Source organism: Erinaceus europaeus, chromosome X, assembly GCF_950295315.1.
Source record: "Erinaceus europaeus chromosome X, mEriEur2.1, whole genome shotgun sequence".
NCBI classification, from domain to species: Eukaryota; Metazoa; Chordata; class Mammalia; order Eulipotyphla; family Erinaceidae; genus Erinaceus; species Erinaceus europaeus.
The window spans coordinates 43465905-43491340 of NC_080185.1; the positions used below are offsets into that span (position 1 = coordinate 43465905).

The 25436-nt window shown below is 44.1% G+C and overlaps 1 protein-coding gene across 4 annotated transcripts in view; it reads right to left on the reverse strand.

The window, feature by feature from the left end:
- Window positions 1-25436, reverse strand: part of DOCK11 (dedicator of cytokinesis 11) — a 328799-nt gene that overhangs the window by 112305 nt on the left and 191058 nt on the right. For 3 of the 4 annotated variants that reach the window (XM_060182486.1, XM_007530393.3, XM_060182485.1), the window contains exons 22-29: window positions 24915-25001; window positions 24301-24390; window positions 10637-10755; window positions 7689-7758; window positions 7463-7588; window positions 5711-5782; window positions 3830-3976; window positions 783-866 (exon numbers count right to left, since the gene is read on the reverse strand). In XM_060182486.1, the coding sequence (XP_060038469.1) occupies window positions 783-866; window positions 3830-3976; window positions 5711-5782; window positions 7463-7588; window positions 7689-7758; window positions 10637-10755; window positions 24301-24390; window positions 24915-25001 (795 nt within the window). The remainder of the gene's footprint in view (window positions 1-782; window positions 867-3829; window positions 3977-5710; window positions 5783-7462; window positions 7589-7688; window positions 7759-10636; window positions 10756-24300; window positions 24391-24914; window positions 25002-25436) is intronic. The other variant, XM_060182487.1, reaches the window with a different exon arrangement.

Here is a 25436-nt window from a genome sequence, read left to right on the forward strand (position 1 = left end):
AAGAACTCTCGGGAATGAGGTCCAAGTTCAATGCCTAACTCCTCATATGTCCCTCCCCCTTTAATAAGTAAAGGCTTTTAAAATAAAATAGATTTAAAAAAAAAAGCCTATCTTGAGATGGGACCAAGGCAGGAAACGGTTAACACAGCAGGCTCAGCACTGCTAGCCGTAACAAAGGTCTGCTTGCAGGAGGGGTCACTGGCTGGCATTTGATAAATTGGATTTAGAAACATTCCTTCTAGGATAAAGGTTGTGCCTTCTATACCAGTCTGCTCAGCCCATCTGGACAGACAGTGTGATTAATGGGGAACACTTGCTTGCCTTGCCTTTCAGAGACTGAAATCCTGACCAGCCTCCAATAGATGGTCAGCCCCTAACAAAAGTCCTGAATTCCATGACTCAACTGGGCCTCCCTGAACAGAGACACTGCACACACTTGGCTGCCTGGTCGTCACTGGAGGGAAGTGTGTGCTGTGTGACTCTTCACCGGAAGGGGGCACACGAGAGGTCTGAAAGTGGACTGCCATAGACCCCATTGGTGTCTTTTCTCCTTCCAGCTCTAATGCATGCCAACTGTGAATGTGGTTAAATGCTGAGTTCTGACGTCTCCTAGTGTACTACTGGACATATACCGGTCTTGGGACCCCCCCCAATAATATCCAGTACGTTCTGCTTTCACATGCAGCTATACTTTAAGTGCTTAAATAAAAACAACAGTTCTAGATTCTCCAGAGGAGAAAAGATGGCACCCTTACCCACTACAATTCATCCTTCTAACTTACCCTGGGATCTTTGGGGCTGAATCCAGATATATAGTCATTTATCAGATTGAAAACAAATCCTCTGTCCATCAGTGTCAAACAGCGCTATAGAAACCAAACCATAATGAACAGTTAGAATCTGATTCTAAAAGTCTTCGAATTATAATTTTTTTAAATACCAAATTTTATTTTACGTTAAGAGAATGACAACTGTAACTTTTACAGACAATAATACGATACTCTTAAGACCTTAAAGAAAGTGATACAGGGCAAGTAATATAACTGGAATTGGGAGTGAACTGCAGAATTTTCAGAATTACACACATATAAACAGAAATATATAATAGAGGAGTCGGGCGGTGGCACAGCGGGTTAAGCGCATGTGGCGCAAAGCGCAAGGACCACCTTAAGGATCCCGGTTCAAGCCCCCGGCTCCCCACCTGTAGGGGAGTCGCTTCACAAGCGGTGAGGCAGGTCTGCAGGTGTCTATCTTTATCTACCCCTCTCTGTCTTTCCCTCCTCTCTCCATTTCTCTCTGTCCTATCTAACAACAACAACATCAATAACAACAATAACTACAACAATAAAAAACAAGGGCAACAAAAGAGAAAAATAAATTAATTAAAAAAAGAGAAATATATAATAGACATATGTATGTACATATCTACATACAGGCATAAACAATACATATATGTAGTCTGTTCAGCTACACATGCTCATTTTAGTCAATTCCCAAAACGTAGCTTGTTCAGTCAACATTTTAGACCAGAAGGAGAAGAAATTTCCGGTTCCATCATCTCTTGGCCTACTGAAGCATCCTTCTTCTATGAGTCCTAACTGCCACTTACACTTGCCTGATCACATTTGCCATTCATAGTCTTTGTTGTTTCTCCCATATGATTTCACTCACAAGTGGGACATACAGACACAAACAAACAAATAAATGAAATAAATGAAAAATAAATGTCTATTATGAGACTCAATGAGTGGTTATGAAAAGGGAAGGGAAAAGGTAAGTGGGGATGGGTGGCTGAATGGCAGTCACCCAGTTAAATGCACATAGTACTGTGTGAAAGGATCCAGGATTGAGCCCTCCCCACTTCCCAACCTGCAGGTCTGCAGGTATCTACCTACCTATCTTTCTTTCTTTCTCCCTATTTTCCCCTCCCCTCTCAATTTCTCTCTGTACTATAGTAAAATGAAAAGGAAAAAATGACCACCAGGAGTGGTGGATTTGTGGTGATAGCCCTTATGGTAACAAAATAAATAAATAAAGATAATAAAGATAGAAAGGAAATGGGTAAGTTGGGTAAAAAAGTATCAACTTGATAGAAAGTACAATTTTTGTGGTAAACTTAGTACAATACATAGAGATGATGGCTTATAAGAATATAAAATGAAAACCTATGTAATGTTGTAAACCAGTGTTACTTCAGTTAATGAATGAATAAAGAAAATAAACTACCATAAAATTCAGTGGTGTTTCCCCATTCCATACACACCAACATCTTAATGTCTAACATTCAAGACCTTCCATCATCTGACACCAGATGATTTTTCCAGTTCCAAACTGACCCATTCTAAGCTCTTCACTTTTACTTTCTCACTCATCCTTATGTGATTCCTGGACACACGAACACACACACACACACACACACACACACACACACACACACACACACACACACACACTCATCTTTACTGAAGGATTCTCTACCGGTAACTTCCTTATCTAGTCTTGGGCGTCTTTCAAGTATTCTAATATTCACACTGAGTGGTGGTAATCCCTCCTTTTCTTGTTTCCCTGCTGTACTTTGTGTCGTCTAGGTAACAGTCACTGCATTTAACTTTCGGTTTGACTGCGACGACAGCAACAGTCTCTCTCATCTTTGAATTCTCACATTAGATGGTAAATGACTAGCAATATTTACTGGATTCAATTCAAAATAATCGACTATGCGTTTTCCCCCTCCAGTAGCTCTCACAGGTTTAAACTCTATGAAAGAAATATATTTTATATTTCACACAGTCGCATCCTTAGTTTAACTTTAAAAATAAGATAAGCAGATATTTAGTGCTTAATACAGAAGAAGTGTTACAACTTTTAAAAACAGTCTCATGACAGAAGTTTACTTCTGACACAGACAGATATCTTCTATCACTTAAATCATCTTCTAGAGATCTGAAGCTAGTGATTTTTTTTATTTAAAAAAATTAAGGTAGGTAAGACACTAAAGCTGCTTGAATAGATTAATGACCATGAGATTCTTTAATAAATACAGTTGATACCTGATACTGATATTGAGGGAGGAGTTATCCTTCCCTAAATCTATTACCAACTCATCCCTGTTCAGTGCAACAAATGAAATAACTGTCATCACCTACTTTACAGATGGATTCACTTCCACTAATAACCCCTACATATTGGGGGGAAATGCTAACAGTAAGTGTGCTGCCTTTCCTAAACAGATGGGTTCCTGTATCTCTCAAGCAAAATAATTCCACTGGCCTTAAAGAGCACTCTGCATTCACATATATTAGCAACATGTAGCCTATAGCTACAACAGTAAATAGGTTGCTTTATTTCAAGAGGTGCAAGTTCTTCAGTCAAATGCTCTACCACTGAGCTATACCCCCCTTCCTGCAAGTTCTTAAGGCCAACAGAGGTCAGATGAGTGATTTAAATGCAGAAAGAGAGTCGGGGATACACTACGGAGTGGTGAGTATGGTGGTGACTTAGAAAGTTCATGCCGCAGACCCCATCTAAAGACATTCAAAAATGTCTGGGGAGAAAAAAAAACACGTCGTGCAAAACAAACAGAGCATGTCTTCTGGCTCAGCCACTTGTGTAAGACCACTGATGTGAAATAATTCAGTCATTTCAGAAGTGGCCAGGGGGATCCCATGTAACTCAGTGAATTGATGGAGGACTGTAGTCAAGAGTTTCCTCATAAGCTTATAAAGATAGCTGAATCTCTAGCATGTGGGTAGTTCTCTGCTTTGGGTTTTTGAGACCATACCGTTCTAAATTAAAGTTACTTGCCATATTGTGGCTATTTGTCACTCACCTTCAGGAAGTTCGCCAAGCTGTAATTGACGTTTCGGGACTCATCGGGAATCTCTGCATAGCGAATAGTCACATGGGGGATGATTGCAAGGAGCAATGAATGCAACACATGATGATATGCCTCGGGGAATCGCTGGCTTCTGGGAAGCTTGAAGGAAATGGACATGTAAAGGGTCACAGTAGGTGTGAATATTTTTTTTTTTAATTTTCAAGACCATTCTATGGAGAAATGTGTTTTAACCAGAATACTTTTGAGGAGATAGAGGGGGTGGGAGAGAGAAAGAGGGAGAGAGAGGGAGAGAGAGGGAGAAAGAGGGAGAGAGAGGGAGAAAGAGGGAGAGAGAGGGAGAGGGAGAAAGAGGGAGAGAGAGGGAGAGGGAGAGGGAGAGAGAGGGAGAGGGAGAGAGAGGGAGAAAGAGGGAGAGAGAGGGAGAGGGAGAGTGAGAGAGAGGGAGAGGGAGAGTGAGAGAGAGGGAGAGGGAGAGAGAGGGAGAGGGAGAGTGAGAGAGAGGGAGAGGGAGAGGGAGAGAGAGGGAGAAAGAGGGAGAGAGAGGGAGAGGAAGAGTGAGAGAGAGGGAGAGGGAGAGAGAGGGAGAAAGAGGGAGAGAGAGGGAGAGGGAGAGTGAGAGAGAGGGAGTGGGAGAGAGAGGGAGAAAGAGGGAGGGAGAGGGAGAGTGAGAGAGAGGGAGAGGGAGAGAGAGGGAAGGAGGGAGGGAGAAAGGGAGAGAGAGAGAGAGAGAGAGAGAGAGAGAGAGGGACGGCACTGCAACACTGTTACGCCACTCATAAAGCTTCGTAAACCCTGCAGATGTGATCTGGGGGCTGGAAACCCAGTTGCCTAGAATATTACTTCTCTCCCAGCTTACGAAGGACATTGTTAGTGCAATGTGAACTTTTTGGTCAGGATCGATCTAGACCTCTAATAATACAACTCATCGAATCATTACTAGGAGTGGGCCATTTTGACCTAATTTTGGAACCCTGTACCTGGGATGCAGATATAGCCCATTTTTTCATTCTACTTTCTCTGATACATCAAGCATATGTGCACTCATGCACCTCAATTTCAGCAAATCCATTCTGTGTACATTCTGATAAAAAGAGTGCACACATTACCATGCACAAGACCTTCGTTCAAGCCCTGGACTCTACCTGCAGGAGGGAAGCTTCACAAGCAGCAGAACAGTGCTGTAGGTCTCTCTCTCTAAAAAAATAATAATAAAGAGGAGGAAAAGAAAGGCATGAAAAAATAGCTAATGGGAATGGTGGCATCATGCAGGCATATAGTCCCAGTGACAATTCTGGTGGAGAGAGAGAGGAAGAAAGGGAGTGAGGGAGAGAGGGAGAGAAGGAGAGGGGGAGAGAGGTAGAGAGAGAGAGAGAGAACTTCCTCAAAAAAAAAGTCCTTGCAGCTTTAAAACTGTTTAAAAATACAACTAAATTTATACACCATGTTATAGGAACACAAGCACTGCATACTATTTTCAACTTTGTACATGCCTTTCCTAAGAGCAAGACTACTTCTGATCTGATATTTGTTCTTCTCCCAAATGACTACTTTCAACACAGACATCTTTTTAATGACGAGATAAAGTTATAGCTTCCAAAGTACTGTATTTTACATGGTAAGTAAGTACAGGCAAGAATCTATATAGAGGGGGGTCTAAATATTAGTTTTGGAAGGCGCAGGGGCTATTAGACCTCAGACTTATGCAATGCATTCACTGCTATTTTTAGAGCAAACTTCAAAAAATCAAAGCAGTAAGAGAGCTTAAATATAGACAGAAACAATGTTGAAACATAACAAAATATAGCACCTTGAGGCTAACTATAAAACTAGCCAACTTTGTCTATGTTAAATATGACTCTTGAGCTTACTTACCTTAATTTTATTTTCTTCCAATAAGTATGTGGCCATTGACTTTGCAATAATCTCAAAGAAAAACCATGAATACTAAAAAACAAACAAAAAAAAAACCCAGAAAATCAGTCTCTGTGTGTCAAGAGCTGTATTGTAAACAGTTATGTCCCCAATAAAACGTTCCGGGAAAAAATGCAATATTGAAGAGTAAGCTGCATCCTATTCGTCCTTTCAGTGTGGGGGATGCTGGGCTCAAACGTGATTGTTGCACACATCAAAGTGGTGCACTATGCAGGTGAAGTATTTTCCTGGCCTTGTGGTTCTCTCCTTCTCCCTCTCCCTCTCTTCCTCCTTCTTCCCCGCTTCTCTCTCTGTAAGTGTCAGTCTGGACGGATAAAGTCCTGGTGATGACTCAAATGACATTAGGGAGTCGGGCGGTAGTGCAGCATGTTAAGCAAACGTGGCACGAAGCCCAAGGACTGGCTTAAGGATCCCGGTTCGAGCCCCCGGATCCCCACCTGCAGGAGAGTCGCTTCAAAGGCAGTGAAGCTAGTCTACAGATGTCTATCTTTCTCTCCCCCTCTCTGTCTTCCCCTCCTCTCCCTATTTCTCTCCATCCTATCTAACAATGATGACATCAATAACAACAATAATAACTACAGCAACAATAAAAAACAAGGGCAACAAAAAGGGAAATAAATAAATATATTAAAAAAAGTGACATTAAAAGCCACCTCCTGAGACCCTACTATGTGCCCAAAACATATTAAATACTTTACTAGTAGTTTAAGAACGAGGATCTGAAAGATCAGAGCTGCTACGGAACTAGTACTAAGTGGTGGGTGCAGGATCCGAAGTGAGGTCTGATCAAAATTCATTCAACCCCATCTTCAACCAAGGCAAGAGGTAGGTAGGAAGGGGAGGAGAAGAAGGTTTCATGGAAAACATTGTGGTAATGGCCACATGGGCAACTTGTTGGAAATGGAGACACTCAAGAGAAACTACTGGGTTGTGAGAAAATTCATGACATATTTTTTCCACATTTTTCTATGCAAAAATGTGTCACACATTTTCAGACAACCCAATGGAGCTGAAATGGAAGAGGAAGGGGAGCATGTTTTTGTACCCTATTTTCTTTCCTTTTTAAAAAATTTTTATTTATAAAATAGAAACAGTGAGGGAGTCGGGCGGTAGCACAGTGGGTTAAGAGCAGGTGGCGCAAAGTGCAAGGACTGGCATAAGGATCCCGGCTCCAGCCCCTGTCTCCCCACCTGCAGGGGAGTCGCTTCACAGGTGGTGAAGCAGGTCTCCAAGTGTCTATCTTTCTCTCCCCCTGTCTTCCCCTCCTCTCTCCATTTCTCTCTGTCCTATCCAACGACAACATCAATAACAACAACAATAACAGCCACAATAATGATAAAACAAGGGCAACAAAAAGGAATAAATAAATAAATAAATAAATATTTTAATGGTAACAGTGACAAGACCATAGGATACGAGGGGGTACAATTCCACACAATTCCCACCACCAGAACTCCATATCCTATCCCCTCCCCTGATAGCTTTCCTATTCTTTAACCCCCTGGGAGTATGGACCCAGGGTCATTGTGGGATGCAGAAGGTGGAAGGTCTGGTTTCTGTTTAATTGCTTCCCCGCTGAACATGGGCATTGGCAGGTCAATCCATACTCCCATCCTGTCTCTCTCTTTCCCTGGTGGGGCAGAGCTCTGAGGAATCAGGGATCCAGGACACATTTGTGCCCTATTTTCTTACCTTCAGCATCCTGTTTATTGCTAAAAAGTCTGCAGATTGCTTTAAGGTAGCTATCATGGTTGTAGCCAGAGTTTCATGTATCAGCTGGGCCTGTGGGGGACTCGGTTTTTCAGGCCGGAAGTTATACTACAAAGGAAGAATGCAAAACACACACACACACACACACCATCAGAAGAAAGGGCCACCAGAAGTATCCAGTTCAACAAAGAAAGCTTCCTCCACAAACCTTGATGAAGGATCTCAAGTAATTATCCAGGCCTTCTTCATGACACTTTGACACAATATGCAGTAGGACCCTGAAACGACATTTCCCAAAGTCAGTATGTTAGGTTATGATAACAGGTGGATTATTACAATAAGAACCACATCACTGTCTACGGCCATACCACCCTGAACACGCCCGATCTCGTCTGATCTCGGAAGCTAAGCAGGGTCGGGCCTGGTTAGTACTTGGATGGGAGAACCACATCACAGTTAACCCTCAAAATGTTTAACGCTGCCTCCTGTATAATTAAAACCCAGATTTGTACCTTCGGTGGCATAGCAGTTTGGGGCTCACACATTTCAAAGATGCCCGGGGTCTAGTGAAATTTCTTTCTTGATTCACTAAGAAGGATAACTTATTTGGGCAAGTCAGATGTGGGAGAGGGAGCTTTCTTCTAAATGTCTGTCTACATTTTGCAGGGTGGGCCTGGCTACTCCATAGCAAAGGAGCTCAACTCAAGGGAAATACTGAAATTGGCACTGGGGAAAATCAAGGTGAATAGAATGAGGAAGGGGGCTGGGTGGTGGCATACCTAGCGGAGTGCACACACTACAACGTACAAAGACCCGGATTTAAACCCCCAGTCCCTCACCTGTAGGGGGAAATCTGTATGAGTGGTAAAGCAGTGTTGTAGGTCTCTCTGTCTATCTTCCTCTCTTATCTCCCCCTGACCTCTTGATTTTTTACTGTCTCTATCCAATAAAGATAATAAAAGGAGTCGGGCAGTAGCACAGCGGGTTAAGCGCAGGTGGCACAAAGTGTAAGGACCAGCTTAAGGATCCCGGTTTGAACCCCCGGCTCCCCACCTGCAGGGGAGTTGCTTCACAGGTGGTGAAGCAGGTCTGCAGGTGTCTCTCTTTCTCTCCCCGTCTTCCCCTCCTCTCTCCATTTCTTTCTGTTGTTGTTGTCAACAACAACAACAATAACTGCAATAAAACAAGGGCAACAAAAGGGAATAAATAAATATTTTAAAAAGTATAAAAAGAGATAATAAAAAATGTAAAAAGAATAAGGAAGAGCAAAAACATAAAGCATGTCAACAGGGATGACACAATGGGGAGAGGAAGAAAGGAGAGCTATAATGATGGAAACTCAGATAGGTAATACATCAGGAAAAGCCACCGAAGTTTTTATAGTTGAGAGCAGTGGTACTCAAGACCAGCAGAAACACCTGGAAGGAAGGATATTTCAGGGCCCCTCTTCCAGGAGTTTTCTGACCTCTAAGGGCTGGCCTGAAATATAATGATCAGATTGGTGAATAGCTCCAGGGAGGCTGTTTGGCAACAACATTTGACATTTGAGATCCACTGGACAAGTGGACTCTTTTTTTTTTTTTAAGCTGTTCAACCAGAATACCTTCAAAAGCAGAGCCAAGGAAACAGGTGCAATGTGCATTTAAAAAAGTAGCAAAGCACAAACCAGCCAGCACTGAGCTCATGGGGAGAGGGGGGTGTATTTCTTGAAACTTCCTGTTTTAATTTCAAAAGCCAGGAACACGTTTTGCACCTGCTCCACTCTGTCCAGCCTTGTTCATTTGCCTGCAAAAGTGCCACTCTCTATTCTTGCAATCACAAATGGACAAGCATTGGTGGCACAGCCAGTTGAGTACACATGTTACAATGTGCAAAGCCCCAGGTTGGAGCCCCTGGTCTCCATCTGCAGGGGGGGAAGCTTTTCAAGTTGTGAGGCAGGGCTGCAGGTGTCTCTCTATCTACCTCTTTTCTCTTGATTTCTGACTGACTCTATCCAATAAAGATGATTTTTTTTAAAAAAGAGAGAAATGAACAAGCACAGGCCACTCCTTCCAACATGAAAGCCACTAACTAGCCACATGTGGCTGGTCAGTTAAATCATAGAGACATAGCTAGCGGGAACTACATTTCAAGCACTCAGTAGCAATATATGGCCAACAGTTACCATACTGGGCAGCACTGGTGCACAACCATTCCACAATGGAAGAAAAGAAAAGCCTTTTGAAGAACACTGGCTTGAGACAATGGTGTTCAAACTCTCTTGTCTTATGGAGTCACTCAGAAAATGTTATAAAGAGGGTCAGATGGTGGCCCACCTGGTCAAGTGCACACACATTACAGTGTGCAAGGATTTGGGTTCAAGCCCCTGGTCACCCCCTTCAGGGGAAAAGCTTCACAAGTAGTGAAGCAGGGCTGTAGGTGTCTTTCTCTCTTTCCCTATCCTTCTCCCTTCTCTCTCAATTTCTGGTTGTCTCTATTTAATAAATAAAGTTAACAAAAAAATTAAAAAAAAAAAAGAAAATGCGGGCTGGGTGGTGGCACACCTGGTTGAGCAAACATGTTACAGTGCACAAGGACCCAGGTTCAAGCCCCCAGTCTCCACCTACAGGGGGGATGCTTTGTAAGTGGTGAAGCAATGTTGCAGATGTCTCTCTTGTCTCTCTTGTATCACCCCTTTCCTTCTCGATTTCTGGCTGTCTTTATCCAGTAAATAAAGATAATGGAAAAAAATTTTAAAAGAAATAAAATGTTATAAAAATGAAGATGATACCCATATCTATGTATCTATCTATGTCTATATACTGACATTGCATACAGTCTCAGAACTTCTGGCTGAATCATTAGGGAGTGCGGTGTGGACACAGAACGAGCCAAAACGCTCTCCACTCCCAGGTGATTGACATCTGCAACAATGCTTTAAGGCCAGTGGTGGGGCAGGACCCAGTTAGGCTTAGTAGGGCTTCTAACCCTAGGGTGACAAGTCCTGCCGCAAACTAGGAAAAAAAAAACATAAAAGAAAAGAAAAGAAAAAAAACCTACGACATTCAATTTCCTACTTCTGGGTCCCCCCTTGGGAAGAGCCATTTACTAAGTAAAGTGAAGACGGAGGAAAGAAATGGGGCTCGCTTTGTACCAAGCCCATTGAAACTCACTCACATGGTGCAGTTGAAGGGCACATCATCTTCCTGGGTCATGTTCGTGAGTACTCGGAAGAGTTGTATCAGGATTACAGGTAGGAACTGTATCATGACTTGGATCTCCATGGCATGTAAGCACTAAAAGAAGTCATTATTAGTTAGGGAAGCCAACAGAAATAGGACCTAATTCACACAGGCAAAACCACAAAAAGAAAATTAAAAGTAGTGAGGGGAAATCAATCAGCACTAGCCTACCGGCTTGCTTATCTGTGGGCTCCAGAGGGGCTATGGGGACTTGGCTGATGACTTTCTTTTTGCCATCTTAACTTCAGCACTCACACTTTTTTTTGTTTCATTTTCACATGAAAGGCTTTTCTGGGGGTTAATGAGGAGATTTGGGATAAACAGGTCTCAGAATAGAAATGACTAGCTTGGGAAACCAAAGTCCTATTGGATTGGGAGGTTCTGGGGGAGTGGGTGGTGTTGACTGTTTAGGTCCCAACATTCAGTGTGTCCCTCAGGGGAATGTGGGCCACCAGTCACTCAGGTGTGAAATTAAGTGGGATTCAATAAAGTGTGATTCTTGACATGACTGGCTTCGTGCAGGCAGTGTGACATTCTAAGGGCCTCACAGTGGGTTTTTCCCATGTGCTAATGCTCCTTCCTGTCCACATTGAAAAGAAGAAACGTGTTCATATATACAAAGAAATGCAACACGCAGCAGCATATGTCAAATCCCTCTCTTCCCTTCAATCCACATTCATAAAGAGATGAGTTAATGTGTCCAGCCTTAAGGAACTCAGCATTTTTTTCTTTTATACTTTTTTTTAAGTTGCCACCAGAATTGTCCTGGGCCTCGGTGCCATCGCTATGAACCTACTGCTCCAGGCGGCTAATTTTCCCTTTTTTTTCTTCTTCTATTTTTTTCTTTGATAGAGCAGAGAGAAATTGAGAAGGGAAGGAGAGATGGAGAGGGAGAGAAAAGGAGAGACACCCGCAAGCCTGCTCCACAATTTTTGAAGCTTTCTCCCTGTAGGTGGGGAGCACACGCTCAAACCCGAGTCCTTGCACAGGGTAACATGTGTACTCAACCAGGTGCTCTACTTCCTTCTTCATATTTGCCTCACTTGCCCATCCCCATCTCTGTCATTCTTTTGTTCAGGGTTTTGTCATAGTGGACTTGAAGAGCAACAGCAGAGCCAAGAAAACAGGTGCAATGTGCATTAAAAAAAAGTAGCAAAGCACAAACCAGCCAGCACTGAGCTCATGGGGAGAGGGGGGTGTATTTCTTGAAACTTCCTGTTTTAATTTCAAAAGCCAGGAACACGTTTTGCACTTGCTCCACTCTGTCCAGCCTTGTTCATTTGCCTGCAAAAGTGCCACTCTCTATTCTTGCAAACACAAATGGACAAGCATTGGTGGCACAGCCAGTTGAGTACACATGTTACAATGTGCAAAGCCCCAGGTTTGAGCCCCTGGTCTCCGTCTGCAGCGGGGGAAAGCTTCCTCCCCCCATACCTTTCTCTTTTTAAAAATTATTATTTGTTGGATAGAGACAGAAAGAAATCCAAAAGAAAGGGAGACATAGGGAGAGAGGGAGAGGGAGAGGAGAGAGGAGGAGGGGAGAGAGGGAGAGGGAGAGAGAGACCTGCAGCTCTGCTTCACTGTTTATGAAGTTTCCCCTTTGCTGGTGGGACTGAGGATTTGAATCCAGGTCCTTGCACATGAAGCATGTGCCCCACCGCCTGGCCCCTAGCCTCTTCCTTTCTATCTTTCCCAAAATCACCTTCCTAGCCAGTCAGTCTCTGCACTAAAGTATTTTCTCTTTGTTCCCAATATGCCCAGCCCAGCTCTAATTTCCACAGTCATCTTCCTCGAACACTGGTTATATCTGGAGATCCATAAACACTGTTTGACACTCATAACCCAACCCCATTTCCCATAGCACAGTCTCTCAACCACTTTTCCTGCCACCCCCCCAACAGGATATTCTGTGTGGAGGTTGTCCCAACTGGAAGGTGCTATTGACATTAGTGAGCAGAGGGCAGGGATACTCTTGGCTACAATGAGATGCACAAGCCAGCCCCTTACCACAATGTAGTAGTGTGTCCTCAAAATATACATAGTGCCCATGTAGAGAGACACTCTGATGACTTAGGGTCTTTATTGTATTTTATTTTATTTTTAATGCCACCAGGGTTATCATTAGGGCTTGGTGCCTTCATTAGGAGTCCACTGCTTCCAGCAGCCATTTCTTCTTTTTGTGTGTTACTTAATAGAGACAGAGGGCAAATGAGAGGCCTGGGGGAGACAGAGCAGGAAAGAGGGGGGGGAGATCCGGGGGGCAGGCTGGGGCACACCTGGTTAAGGGATCACATGATACAGTGCAAGGACCTAGGTTCAAGCTCCTGGTCCCCACCTGCAGGGGGAAAAGCTTGATGAGTGATGAAGCAGGGCTGCAGGTCTCTATCTCTCCTTCACTTCTCAATTTCTTTCTGGCTCTATCCAATAATAAATAAATAAAATTCAATACTGATAAAAAGAGACACCTACAGCACTGCTTCGCCCACTCATGAAGCTTCCTCCCAGGAGGCAGAGGCCGGGGTCCTTGTGCAGGGTAACGTGTGTGCTCTACCACGTGAGCCAAGGCGTGCTGCACCCCATGACCTACGGCCTTAAGTCCAAGTTCCCAAAGGCACACCCAACCTTCATTATAGCCTGAACACTCATCAGTCCACAAGGATAATGGGTGACTTGCCTCCGTAATATACCACACACATCCGGGCCTTTGCTTACAGTTTTCAGACAAGCCTTAGCCATGCTCCCATATTAAGTTCAAAGCCCCACTTCAGTGAGATAGTTATTCATTCACTAATTGAAAAAAAGGCACAGTGAATGAACTTCCAAATGCCAAGCACATAGAAAAAAACAAGACAACAAAAGCATGGATGGTGCCACCTAACAAATTCCAGCTGGGCAGAAAGGCATGAAACTCAACCAGTGTAATACACATGGTGAACAACACACAGCACGTATAGAAAACACACCAAGGATGAAGCACTGAGTCAGCAAGTGGGCAGGGGATGGGAGGCAAACATTCTGAGAGGAGGAAGCTTAAGATGTAAGTAGAGCCCCGGTTTCCCCAGAGCCCCCTGTCCCATTAGGGAACGAGAGAAACAGGCTGGGAGTATGGATCGACCTGTCGAAGCCCATGTTCAGCGAGGAAGCAATTACAGAAGCCAGACCTTCCACCTTCTGCACCCCACAATGACCCTGGGTCCATACTCCCAGAGGGATAAAGAATAGGAAAGCTATCGGGGGGGGGGGATGGGATACGGAGCTCTGGTGGTGGGAATTATGTGGAGTTGTACCCCTCTTATCTTATAGTTTTTGTCAGTGTTTCCTTTTTATAAATATTTTTTTTTCAAAAAATGTAAGTAGAGGGTAAGAGAAACAGTTCCTTTGGATAGTGAGCTGCTTTGCCATGTGCACGACCCATGTTCGAGCCCAGGCCTCCACCACATTGAAGGAAGCTTTGGTGCGGTGGCCTCTTGCACTCTTTTTTTTTTTTTTTAAGATAGTCAGAAAGAAAAATTAAGTAGAACTGGGTCCAGGAGATGGCTCTGCAGGTAACGCAGAAGACATGAGATGTACGATGTTCTGGCTACCACGCCAGTACCACTTGGGAGCACCATGAACAGAGCCAAAAGGAACTCCAGAACTCCATGGATATCTCTCTCTCTCTCTCTCTCCCTCTCTCTCTCTCTTTCCCTCTCCCTCCAACTGTCTCCTTCCCTCCCTCCTCTGTTTTCCTCCTTCCTCTTTTTTTTTCTAAGTATGCGGAATTTTACAAATGAGCACTAGCATTGTCATGAATGGGTGAGGCCCCTGGTTCATCTCCAAGTGTTACATTACAAAAAGCAGGTGGGGCATCAGAGAGATAGCTTGCACAGGGTAGGCCCTGTACCTTGCTGTGTGTGTGCAGCCCAAGTCTGAGTCCCGACACCACATGGAAGAAGCCGTGGCACCAGGGAAAGCTCCTTTTTTTTTTTTCTATTTCTACCATAATGGAAATCAACCCAGGGGTGTGAGATAGCACCCACAGGAAGCCTGGGTTCCATAAATCAAATCAAATAAAACAAGTAAGCCAAAAAAAAATCAGGATGTAGGAGGGCATGTATAAATAGCAAAGTAAAGGTGGATAAGTAAAGCAGAATAATGTCAGGTGGAAAACAGAGCTGGGCATTCCTTGTAGAATTTTCCTCCCTGCACTGGTATGGCCTCTCTGTAACTGATTTGCAATGCGGTGACCAGCATGTTCTCTTTAAAAAGCACAGCAGATAATGCCACTGTCCCCTTGTTTCAGACAGTGCAAGCCGCTATGAGCTAAGCTGTCAAAGACTTGGTCATACCTTTGTGGCTGGCTTTTCTCTTTTGTCTCTTATTTCGACTCCTTTCCTATTGTCCTGCTGTCCTCCCTCCTCCTCTGTTCACTGTGTTCTGCCTAAAATGTCCCCCACCCTCACACCCACCATCCTTCAAACAGTTGTTGCAAGGTACCCACACCCACTGTACTGTTCTGCGATCCTTTCAGCCGGGAGCTTTAGCTGCATACTTGGAATAAATCCCTCTTGGTTAGGATGTACATAATCTTTTTAAAATACTGCTGTATCTGGGTGGCTAGAACTTTGTTCCATATCTTAGCATCTACGGTCATCAGAGATAGATAGCAGTCTGTAGTTTTCTGTTTTTGTTGGGTCTCAGTCTGCTTTTGGTATCAGGACGACGTTGCTTTCACAGAAAGTGGTAGGGAGAATTCCTGTGTCCTCGATAGTCTGGAGGAGCTTAAAAAGTACCAGTGTGGGGCTGGGGGCGGTGGGGCACCTGGTTGAGTGCACATTAAAATGTGCAAGGACCAGGGTTTAAGCCCCTGGTCCCCACCTGGAGGGAGAAAGCTTCACGAGCAGTGAAGTAGGGCTGCAGGTATCTCTGTCTTTCTCCCTCTCTATCATTCCCTTCCCGTTCTATTTCTGGCCGTCTCTAGCCAATAAATAAATAAAAATAATTTAAAAAAATTTTTTAAGTACTGATATTAGCTCTTCCTTAAAGATTTTGTAGAATTCACTTGTAAAATCATCTGGGCCTGGACTGTTATTGCTGGAAGGCCCTTGATGACTGTTTTAATTTCTGTGGCTTTGATTGGTCTAGCCAAGTGTTCTTGTTGATCTTTAGTTTTAGAAGGTTACACATAGCAACCAACAGCACAGCTATATACAAGATACTGAGTACTGTACAGCAAACCCTAACAAAAGGACTTTTCAAAGTTAACCCAATTACCAAATAATGTGATAACATTAACTATCCATTGTCTTTTTGAACCCTAAGACAGCAGGAACCTCACATCTCCACTATAGAGTCTCTATCACTTCCCCCAGTCCTGGAACCTTTGGATAGGGCCCACTTTCCCGTATGCCTCTCCCAATCCATATCAAATAATATTGCATCTGCTAATCGCAACCTAATCAATACAATGATTACCACCTCAACATGCTTCAGCTCAAGACTGTGTCCAGAGACTTCACGTGTGGAATGACAACCCTTCAGCTTCATTACTCGGGTGAGACCTTTCCTTTCACAGTATTCTCTAATTCCATCCCAGGTGGTTCACTTTCTAAAAAAGTCCCAAAACCTAGATATAGACCAGGTTCTGTGAGAGAGAGCATATGTTCACACGTATCCACAAACTACTGCAAAATACATACCTGAAAGCAGAAGTACACTAGAGTTTGCAGTGAGTACCCCCCTAACACTTCCTCTCCACTATTCCAAGCTTTGGGTCCATGATTGCTCAACAATTTGTTTGGCTTTGTATGTTAACTCTCTTTTCAGTCACCAGGTTCCAGATGTCATCAGGATGCCGGCCAGGCTTCCCCGGACTGAAGACCCCACCAATGTGTCCTGGAGCTCCGCTTCCCCAGAGACCCACCCTACTAGGGAAAGAGAGAGGCAGACTGGGAGTATGGATCGACCAGTCAACGTCCATGTTCAGCGGGGAAGCAATTACAGAAGCCAGACCTTCCACCTTCTGCAACCCACAATGACCCTGGGTCCATGCTCCCAGAGGGATAGAGAATGGGAAAGCTATCAGGGGAGGGGGTGGGATATGGAGATTGGGTGGTGGGAATTGTGTGGAGTTGTACCCCTCCTACCCTATGGATTTGTTAATTTATCCTTTCTTAAATTAAAAAAAAAGGTTACACATAGGGAGCTGGGTGACAGTGCAGTGGGTTAAGCACACATGGAGCAAAGTGCAAGAGCTGGCGTAAGGATCCTAGTTCGAGCCTCTGGCTCGGCTCCCCACCTTCAGGGGAGTCACTTCACAAGTGGTGAAGCAGGTCTGTAGGTGTCTTTCCTCCTCTCTGCCTTCCCCTCTTCTCTTGATTTCTCTCTGTCCTATCCAACAACAAGAATAATAATGACAACAATAGCAAGTACAATAAGCACAGCAACAAGGGCAACAAAATGGGAAAAATGGCCTCCAGGAGCAGTGGATTCGTAGTGCAGGCACTGAGCCCCAGTGATAACCCTGGAGGAAAAAAAAAGGTTATATATACACTTCTAGGAACTTTTCTGAATCTTCCAGGTCCTCTAGCTGGGTGGCATATCGTTCCTAGAAACCTTCCATGATCACATGATACTTTTAATTTCTGCAGTGTTTGTTTTGCTGTCTCCTTTTTCACAATCCTATATATTTGAGCCCCTCCCTCATTTAGCGAGTCTGTCTAAGAACCATACGAAAGATCCATGAAGCTAAGTGACAGTTCTTTGAAAGTAGAGCTTCATCTAAATACGGAGCAGCCAGGACAAGCTCCATGGGTGGTGGGCTGAGGTTTGTTCTTGCACTTTCCCTCCCTCTCCATTCTAAAAATAGAAGAAGAAGAAGAAAAAAAAAAAGTCAGCAAGATAGTTCACCTAGGGAGGGTGCCTGCTTGGTCATGCACAGGACTGGGGTTAGAGTTAGGCTCTCACTGCACCAGCAAACTTCACTGTTGTCTTTCTCATGGCTCCCAACCTGTCTCTCTTATTTTCTTGCTATCAGCCATCGCTGGGACTTGGTGCCTGCAAAACAAAGCCACCACTCCCACAGGCTTTTTTGAAAAACAGACAGAGAGAAACTGAGAGGGAAGAGGGAGATGTACTGGAAGAAAGAAACAGGACACCTGTACCCCTGCTTTGCCACTCATGAATCTTCCCTCCAGCAGGTGGGGCCTGAGGGCTTGAACCCAGGTCCTTGAGCATGGTAACTTTTGCAGTCCACTGAGAGCAACACTACCTTGACATTTTCTGTCTCTTTCAGCCTGGAACACTAAAGGTCTGGCAAGGGGAAATAAATGAACTAATTAATTAATTAATTACTAGGAAGTGGTGTTGCTTCATGAAATACCAAGTAAAACCAAATGGTTTTGCTCATATATGGAATAGAGACAATTAATGTACATGAACTTGTAAACAAAAAAAAAAAGGAGAAAGAGAGAGAGGAAAAAAAAAAAACACAGCCAAACTGTCTCTCCGATTTTGTGAGAACTACAGTAGTTGGGGGAGATGAGAAGGGAGATGGTACTCTGGCAATTGATGCTATGTGAAGCTTGACTCCTAGAATTTTATCATCTTGTGAACCACTCTTACGATCACTAATAAAGAAATAACAATTACAATCTATAAGTGTTGGGACAGGAAAGTAATTCGCAGAGGGCTAGAAGACTTACATAAACCAAGTGACTTCAGTGCCAGCCCCCCAGAACTCTCTCTCTTTTCCTGCACTCTTTCCTTCACCTCAGACTCCCGCCATGCTGCCTCTCCCAGGAAACTCATCATGTGTAGTCAAGCTCTGGTAACGAACTTATGGACTCAATGGCTCTGGCCTAGCCTATCTCTGTCCCATTGCCTATTTTGTTGTGCCTAATTAATACTGTACCGTACAGCTGTACAGCGATGTAATAAACTCTTTTTGTCTTAAACCCCGAGCCAAAGCCATCCCCAAAGTCCTTTATTTTTAATTACTATATACAAATATGAAAAAGGGGGTTCAGGAGGTGGCTCAGTGGTAATATGCATGTGGCAGCCCCTAGTTTCAATCCCCTGACACCATATTAAACAAAATCTGGGTATTTCTGGCAGTCTAGGAGGTGAGAGATGGACTGACTTCCTTTTTCACAAAACAGCAATGTTTTTTTCTCCGTTCCGTTTCCAGAAGTCATTCTGTTCTGAGTGACCTCACTGGGAGGAGTTCTTGACCTCACATGGTAGGTTCTATTATTCTAAGGATCTCCCCATGCATACTAACTAAAGTGTGTCCTTTCCTTTAAAACTATTTATTTATGCATTTATTTTGGATATAGAGACAGAGATATATTGAGGAGAGAGACAGAGAGACACTTGCAGCCCTGCTTCACCACTTGTGAAGCTTTCCCCCTGCAGGTGGGCACTAGGGGCTTGAACCGGGGTCCTTAAGGATGGTAACATGTGTACACCATCTGGTGTGCTGCCACCTTGCCCCAAGTTTGTCTTTTCTGGCATTACTCTCTCCTGGGATCAATTTTATTGCTTCTTAGGTCCATCAGTACTTGAGTAATAGAGGAAGATTAATTTCTTCCCCAGTGTTTTCTTCCTCACATCGTTTTTTTCCCCCCAGATCGAAGAGTCAGTTCCTAATATACATAGTTGACAGCTAAAAAGACACACAGAAAGACAGACAGACCATAGCACTAAAGCTTCCTTCAGTGAGGTGAGGATGAGCTTGAACCTTGTTCATGCCCACTGCAAAATAACGCGCTATCCAAGTGAGCTAACTTCTCCAAAATGATATATATATGTATATTTTTCCATCACAGCATGGCTCAGCTCTGGCTTACGGTGGAGCTGGGAATTGAACCTGGCAATTTTGGTTCCCTAGGCATGAAAGTCTTTTAGCCTAACCATTACACTACCTCCCCAGCCCCCACTGCCACTGATAATCCTATCTGTTGAAAGAAGGCACCCCCTGGGTTAGGCATTAGTCCTGCTGGCCTAGTTTCGGTACTTCACAGCTCTCTCAACACTAAGCATGTATTTTCTGAACCTCTGGACGAATAAGAATTTCTCTCCCCCAACTAGGATAAGTAAGTGCTGTCTGAATCATTGTCCCTCTAGATTCGTAGCATCCAGTGTAACATTTATTTCATTGGGGGTTGACATTTGGTACATATGAGGATAAAGGAATAAAGTAAGAAATCAAGGGGTGAGCGAATCATGGGAGCCCTCTATTCTCTGTGGTTCCTGAGATCACTGAATAGTTAACACTGAGAACCTATAATGGTGCGCTTGACACTGAAGCCAACTAACGCTGTGGACTAACACTTGTACTGCTGACTTCAATTCACATTTGATTTCCCTGGGTCCTGACTCTCCAATCAGCTGGACGATCCTTATGAACAGCAGGGACCCTAAGTGATTCATTTCTACAAGCTGGTAAAACAATGTCATTTCCAGAGGCACAAGAATATAAGATCTGGGAGTCGGGCAGTAGCGCAGTGGGTTAGGCATACATGGCGCAAAGCGCAAGGACCAACATGAGGATCCCAGTTCGAGCCCCCGGCTCCCCACCTGCCGGGAGTGGGGTCATCGCTTCACAGGCAGTGAAGCAGGTCTGCAGGTGTCTATATTTCTCTCCCCCTCTGTCTTCCCCTCCTCTCTCCATTTCTCTCTGTCCTAGCCAACAATGACGACAACAATAATAACTACAACAATCAAGCAACAAGGGCAACAAAAGAGAACGAATAAATACTAAAAAAAAAAAAAAAAAAAAAAAAAAAAGAATGTAAGATCTGGAAGAAATGGCTTGGTGCCAAGCGTCCAAAGGTTCATGTCCAGATGAGGTTCAGCTATTGCTCTTAACCATCTGAATAACCACAGAGTGAAACAAGTTTTCTTTTCCATGGCTACAGTAGCCTTCCAGCAAGCAATAGCGATTTCTGCAATCAATGGACATTACATGTGCGGCCACTAGATGGCGAGCATAGGCCACATAAAAATCAGAAATGGCACACCTTGCAAAACATAAGCGGTGAGTACCCCTCTACCCCTCACACAGCCAAGTTAGGTATACCAGTAGATGAAAATGGTGTATTCCAGAAGCTGGGAAATAGCTTGCCCAATGGATACACACTTTGCCACCTATGAGGACCCAGGTTTGAGCCCCCACCACTGCACAGGGGCACCTGCACAGGGAAAGCTCCACAAGATGTGGAGCCGCACTGTGGTGTCGCCCTCTCCCTCTCTCCCTCTTATTTATTTATTTATTTATTTATTTATTTATTTATTTATTTATTGCCTCCAGAGTTATCACAAGGGCTCAGTAACTGCACTATGAATCCACCGCTCCTGGCAAACTTTTTTTACTTATTTATTTTTCCCCAATAGGGTAGGACAGAGAGAAACTGAGAGGGGCGGGAAAGATAGAGAGGGAGAGAGAAAAACAGACACCTGCAGACCTGCTTCACCATTTGTGAAGCGAACTCCCTGTACAGGAGCCAGGAGCTCGAACTGGGATCCTTACACCGGTCCTGGCACTTTGTACTATGTTCACTTAACCCAGTGTGCCATTGCCTGACCTGCTCCCTCTCCCTCTTGTCTCTCTAATCTATCTCTCCCTTTATGTCTCCCTCTAACTCTGTCTAAAAAGAGTTTAATGGGAGTGGTGGAAGCATTCATTTGTGGTGCCCCAGAGATAATTTTGGTAGACAGAGAGAGAGGATGACATAGTCAATTTACCTTCTCCGTCAGCAGAAAAGGAGGACCCACAGTATCAGCACAAACCGTGCAAAGTCAGAACTTAAGACAAGGATCTGAAAGAGGTTCATACTTCTTCGTGATCATCACAGTCACCATTTATTGACTATCTCTGCTTCTACCCTTCTGACAGCTTGTTTCTTATGTAGGAAGGCAGCAGGTTAACCAAAGTCACATCATGTCACTTCTGGGTTCCAAGTCTCAGGAGATCTCACTCAAATACAATTGAAATTCCTTGCCCAAGTCTGACATCCTGGCTCTGCAGCTCCCCACCCAAAGCACTGGTTGATCCCTCCCATGCCAGGTTCACACACAACCAGGTTTCTCAAGGTCGTTCTCCTTGGTGTCCCCTACTCCCCCCTCCCACATATCTGGATAGCTGATGCCTTCATTTTCTCTAGGACTCTGGTCAAATGGCATCTGACCAGCAAGGTCATCTTCTCTGACAGCTTCTAATATGAACAAAACTCCTTATCATTTCTTCATTCGCCTCCACTATATTTTGGTACTTTATTTATTTATTTATTTATTTATTTATTTATTTATTTTACCAGAGCACTGCTAAACTCTGGCATATGGTGGTGGTGTGGGAGACTGAAGCTGGGACCTCAGGCATGAGAGTCTGTTGGCATAACCATTATGCTATCTACCTCCCCACCCATATTTTCTTTATAGCACTTTAGCACCACTTGACAGGATACATATTTGACATGATATAATAGCTATCAAACTTTTTTAAAAAAAGTCTCAATTGCTATTGTCCATCTGCCTCCACAAGAAAATAAGCCCTCGGGGTTTGGGCAGTGGTGCACCAGGTCAAGGGCACATAGTACAAAGGCAGGGACCGAGCAAGGATCCTAGTTCGAGCCCCAAGCTCCCCACCTGTGTGGGAGGGGGTGGGGGGTCACTTTGCAAGTGGTGAAGCAGGTCTGCAGGTGTGTATCTTTCTCCCTTTATATCGCCCCTCCTGTTCTCAATTTCTCTCTGCCTTATCCAAACAAAACAAACAAACAAACACGGCTGCCAGAAACAGTAGATTCATAGTGCAGATACTGAGCCCCAGCGATAACCCTGGAGGAAGAAAGGGAGAGAGAAAGAAAGAAAGAGAGAGAGAGAGAGAGAGAGAGAGAGAGAGAGAGAGAGAAAGAAAGAAAGGGAGAAAGAAAGAGCAGGGAGAAGGAAGGAAAGGAGAGAAGGAGGGAGGAAGGGAGGAAACATGCTCTTCAATAAGACAACTTGTTTGTTTGTTTGTTTTATTTACAATCCCACTGTTCAGAATATATTCCCAAATAAGAAATCATGAACACAATGAAGACTGTAGAGCAGATATCCTGTCTCATTTCAGCCTGACAACTACCCAACAGGATGGATATTAATGTCCTTCCTCTGGGACAGATGAGAAAAACAAAGATTTGGAACTTTAAGTCAGTCACAGAGTTAGGAACAGATGCTGATCTCTGAAAATACAGACACAGACACAGACACACACACACACACACACACACACACACACACAATTTTAAGTTATAGATCTCTCTGGAAGAAATGAACATGTTTTCTGATTTCTGAGACAATCATTGAGCAATAACAAGTGTCCCAAATGGAATCCAGTAAGGACTTCGTTTAAAATCAGAATCTCAAAGGGCCAATGGTGGGTTGGTTACCAGGTAGAACACACATGCTACCATGTACGAGGAACAAGGTTCAAGTCCCTGAGCCGTGCCTGCATGGGGAAAGCTTTACCAGTGGTAAAGCAGATAAAGGTGACTTCCTTGCTCTCTGCCTGTCTTTCTCTCTGTGTCTCTCACCCTCTATCAAAGAGAGAAAAGAGGAAGAAATGGGCATCAGAAATGGTGGAGGCATGCAGGCACCACGTCTCACTAATAATTCTGAGGGAAACACACACACACACACACACACACACACACACACACACACACACCTCACTTGCCATGATTATAGCAACCAAAGGGCAACAACGTAAGAAGAATGTTACATTCAACTCGGCTGTGACCTGCACCCATTTTTAACAGTTAGGATACACACAGAATCTCAGATTCTCCAGACACTTGGCACACCATCTCTGAACATGCTAGCCCGCTTGAAGACCAGTGACTAGATTTCTCTCTCCTTAGTTAGCCTGTTTGACTATCTTTCCCCACTCCCTAGGCACAGAAAGCATTTCAAGTGCTACTCCAAGCAAAGGTGACTGCCATGTTGCCTGCCCACCCACCCCCCCAGCATTCTCTGCTTTGATTGGATAGTCCGCAGGAAGAGCGGAGATGCCTGGGAGATGTATTTCTGGAAGTGCGAGGAACATTTTTTCCCCTTGAGAAAAAGGGCTGAGCTTAGCAAACCCTGTTTCTCCACTGCCACTGGATGGGAAAGTGCATCCTAGAAAGTGTTCCTTCGGTAGCACAGCGGGTTAAGCGCAGGTGGCACAAAGCACAAGGACCGACTCAAGGATCCTGGTTCGAGCCCCCCCCACTCCCCACCTGCAGGGGGGTCACTTCACAGGCGGCAAAGCAGGTCTGCAGGTGTCTATCCTTCTCTCCCCCTCTCTGTGGAGACATTTCTCTCTGTTCTACCCAACAACGATGACATCAGTAACAACAACAATAAAACAACAAGGTCAACAAAAGGGAATAAATAAATAAATAAATAAATAAATAAATAAATAAATAAAATATTTTAAAAAGTGTTCCTTCAAGGTTTCATGGCCCAGAGGATTGTAAAGTGTTTGATTCCAAACCACCACCCCCCAACACATACACACACGCAGACTAAATTGTGGCAACAGAAAAATCACACACAAAAAAAAATTAAGTTTTCTGCAGAAAGCAGCAGTTCACTTACCTTTAGATATTTAATGAGCTCACCCGGGACCTCTTTGGAACCTGACTGAATCAGCTGACAGTGATGGAAGAATTTGTGCACATGTAAATCCTGGAAAGGAGATGGCCAAAGACATGTGAAGCTTAACTCTTGACCCTCAGATGATGCCTCTACACCTGTCATTTCTCACATGCCTTGGAAACCTCTTTACGCACTGTTCCAACACCTAGATTCAACGGCTACAACTACCAGCAACAGTGGGCATGTAGTCCCATGGTCAGCTGGACTACATACAGTGTGACAAAGCAGCAGGGTACCAGTGTGACAAAGCAGCAGGGTACCAAAGCCAAGTAAAATGCAGCCTATACCCAACACACCAAGTGGGTCCCAGGGTACACCTAACTGGTCAAGCCACCGCTTAATTCCTTTTGGGACTGGGTCGCATCTGAAGCTGGGCTGCTTAGACATTGGAAGGAAGGGAGCAACAGAAACCACAGATGAGCAGTGTTATGTCTGGTGATAATTATAATAATAACTATTATTATTATTATTATTGAAATGCTTTCTACTTTAATGAAGATATATCCTTGAGTACTAACACTGACCACTGAGGGAATTAAGATGGTGCAACTTACTTGAGTATAAATGGTAGACTCTAAGTGGCTTTTAATCTTCAGCAAAGGTTTTGCCCCATCCACCCACTTAATATCCACATTCGATTGCTGTGAACAAAGAACACACAGGTTTCTGGAAGGGTAGCAACAGAGAGAGGAGTAACGCATAACACTTTTAGACAACTTTTTTATTGTTGTAGTTATTATTGTTGTTACTGATGTCGTCGTTGTTGGATAGGACAGAGAGAAATGGAGAGAGGAGGAGAAGATAGAGAGGGAGAGAGAAAGACCTGCAGACCTGCTTCAACGCCTGTGAAGCGACTCCCCTCCAGGTAGGAAGCCCGGGGCTCAAACCGGGATCCTTACACTGGTCCTTGAGCTTCACGCCAAGTGCACTTAACCTACTGCGCTACTACCCGACTCCCCTTTTAGACAATTTTGACCTTTTTCCAGAAACGAAATGGAGTGTCACACACAAAGGGATATAAGTGGGAGGAAAGAACCCAGCTTTAGAACAAATCAGTCACCTGGAAATCCCAAGTC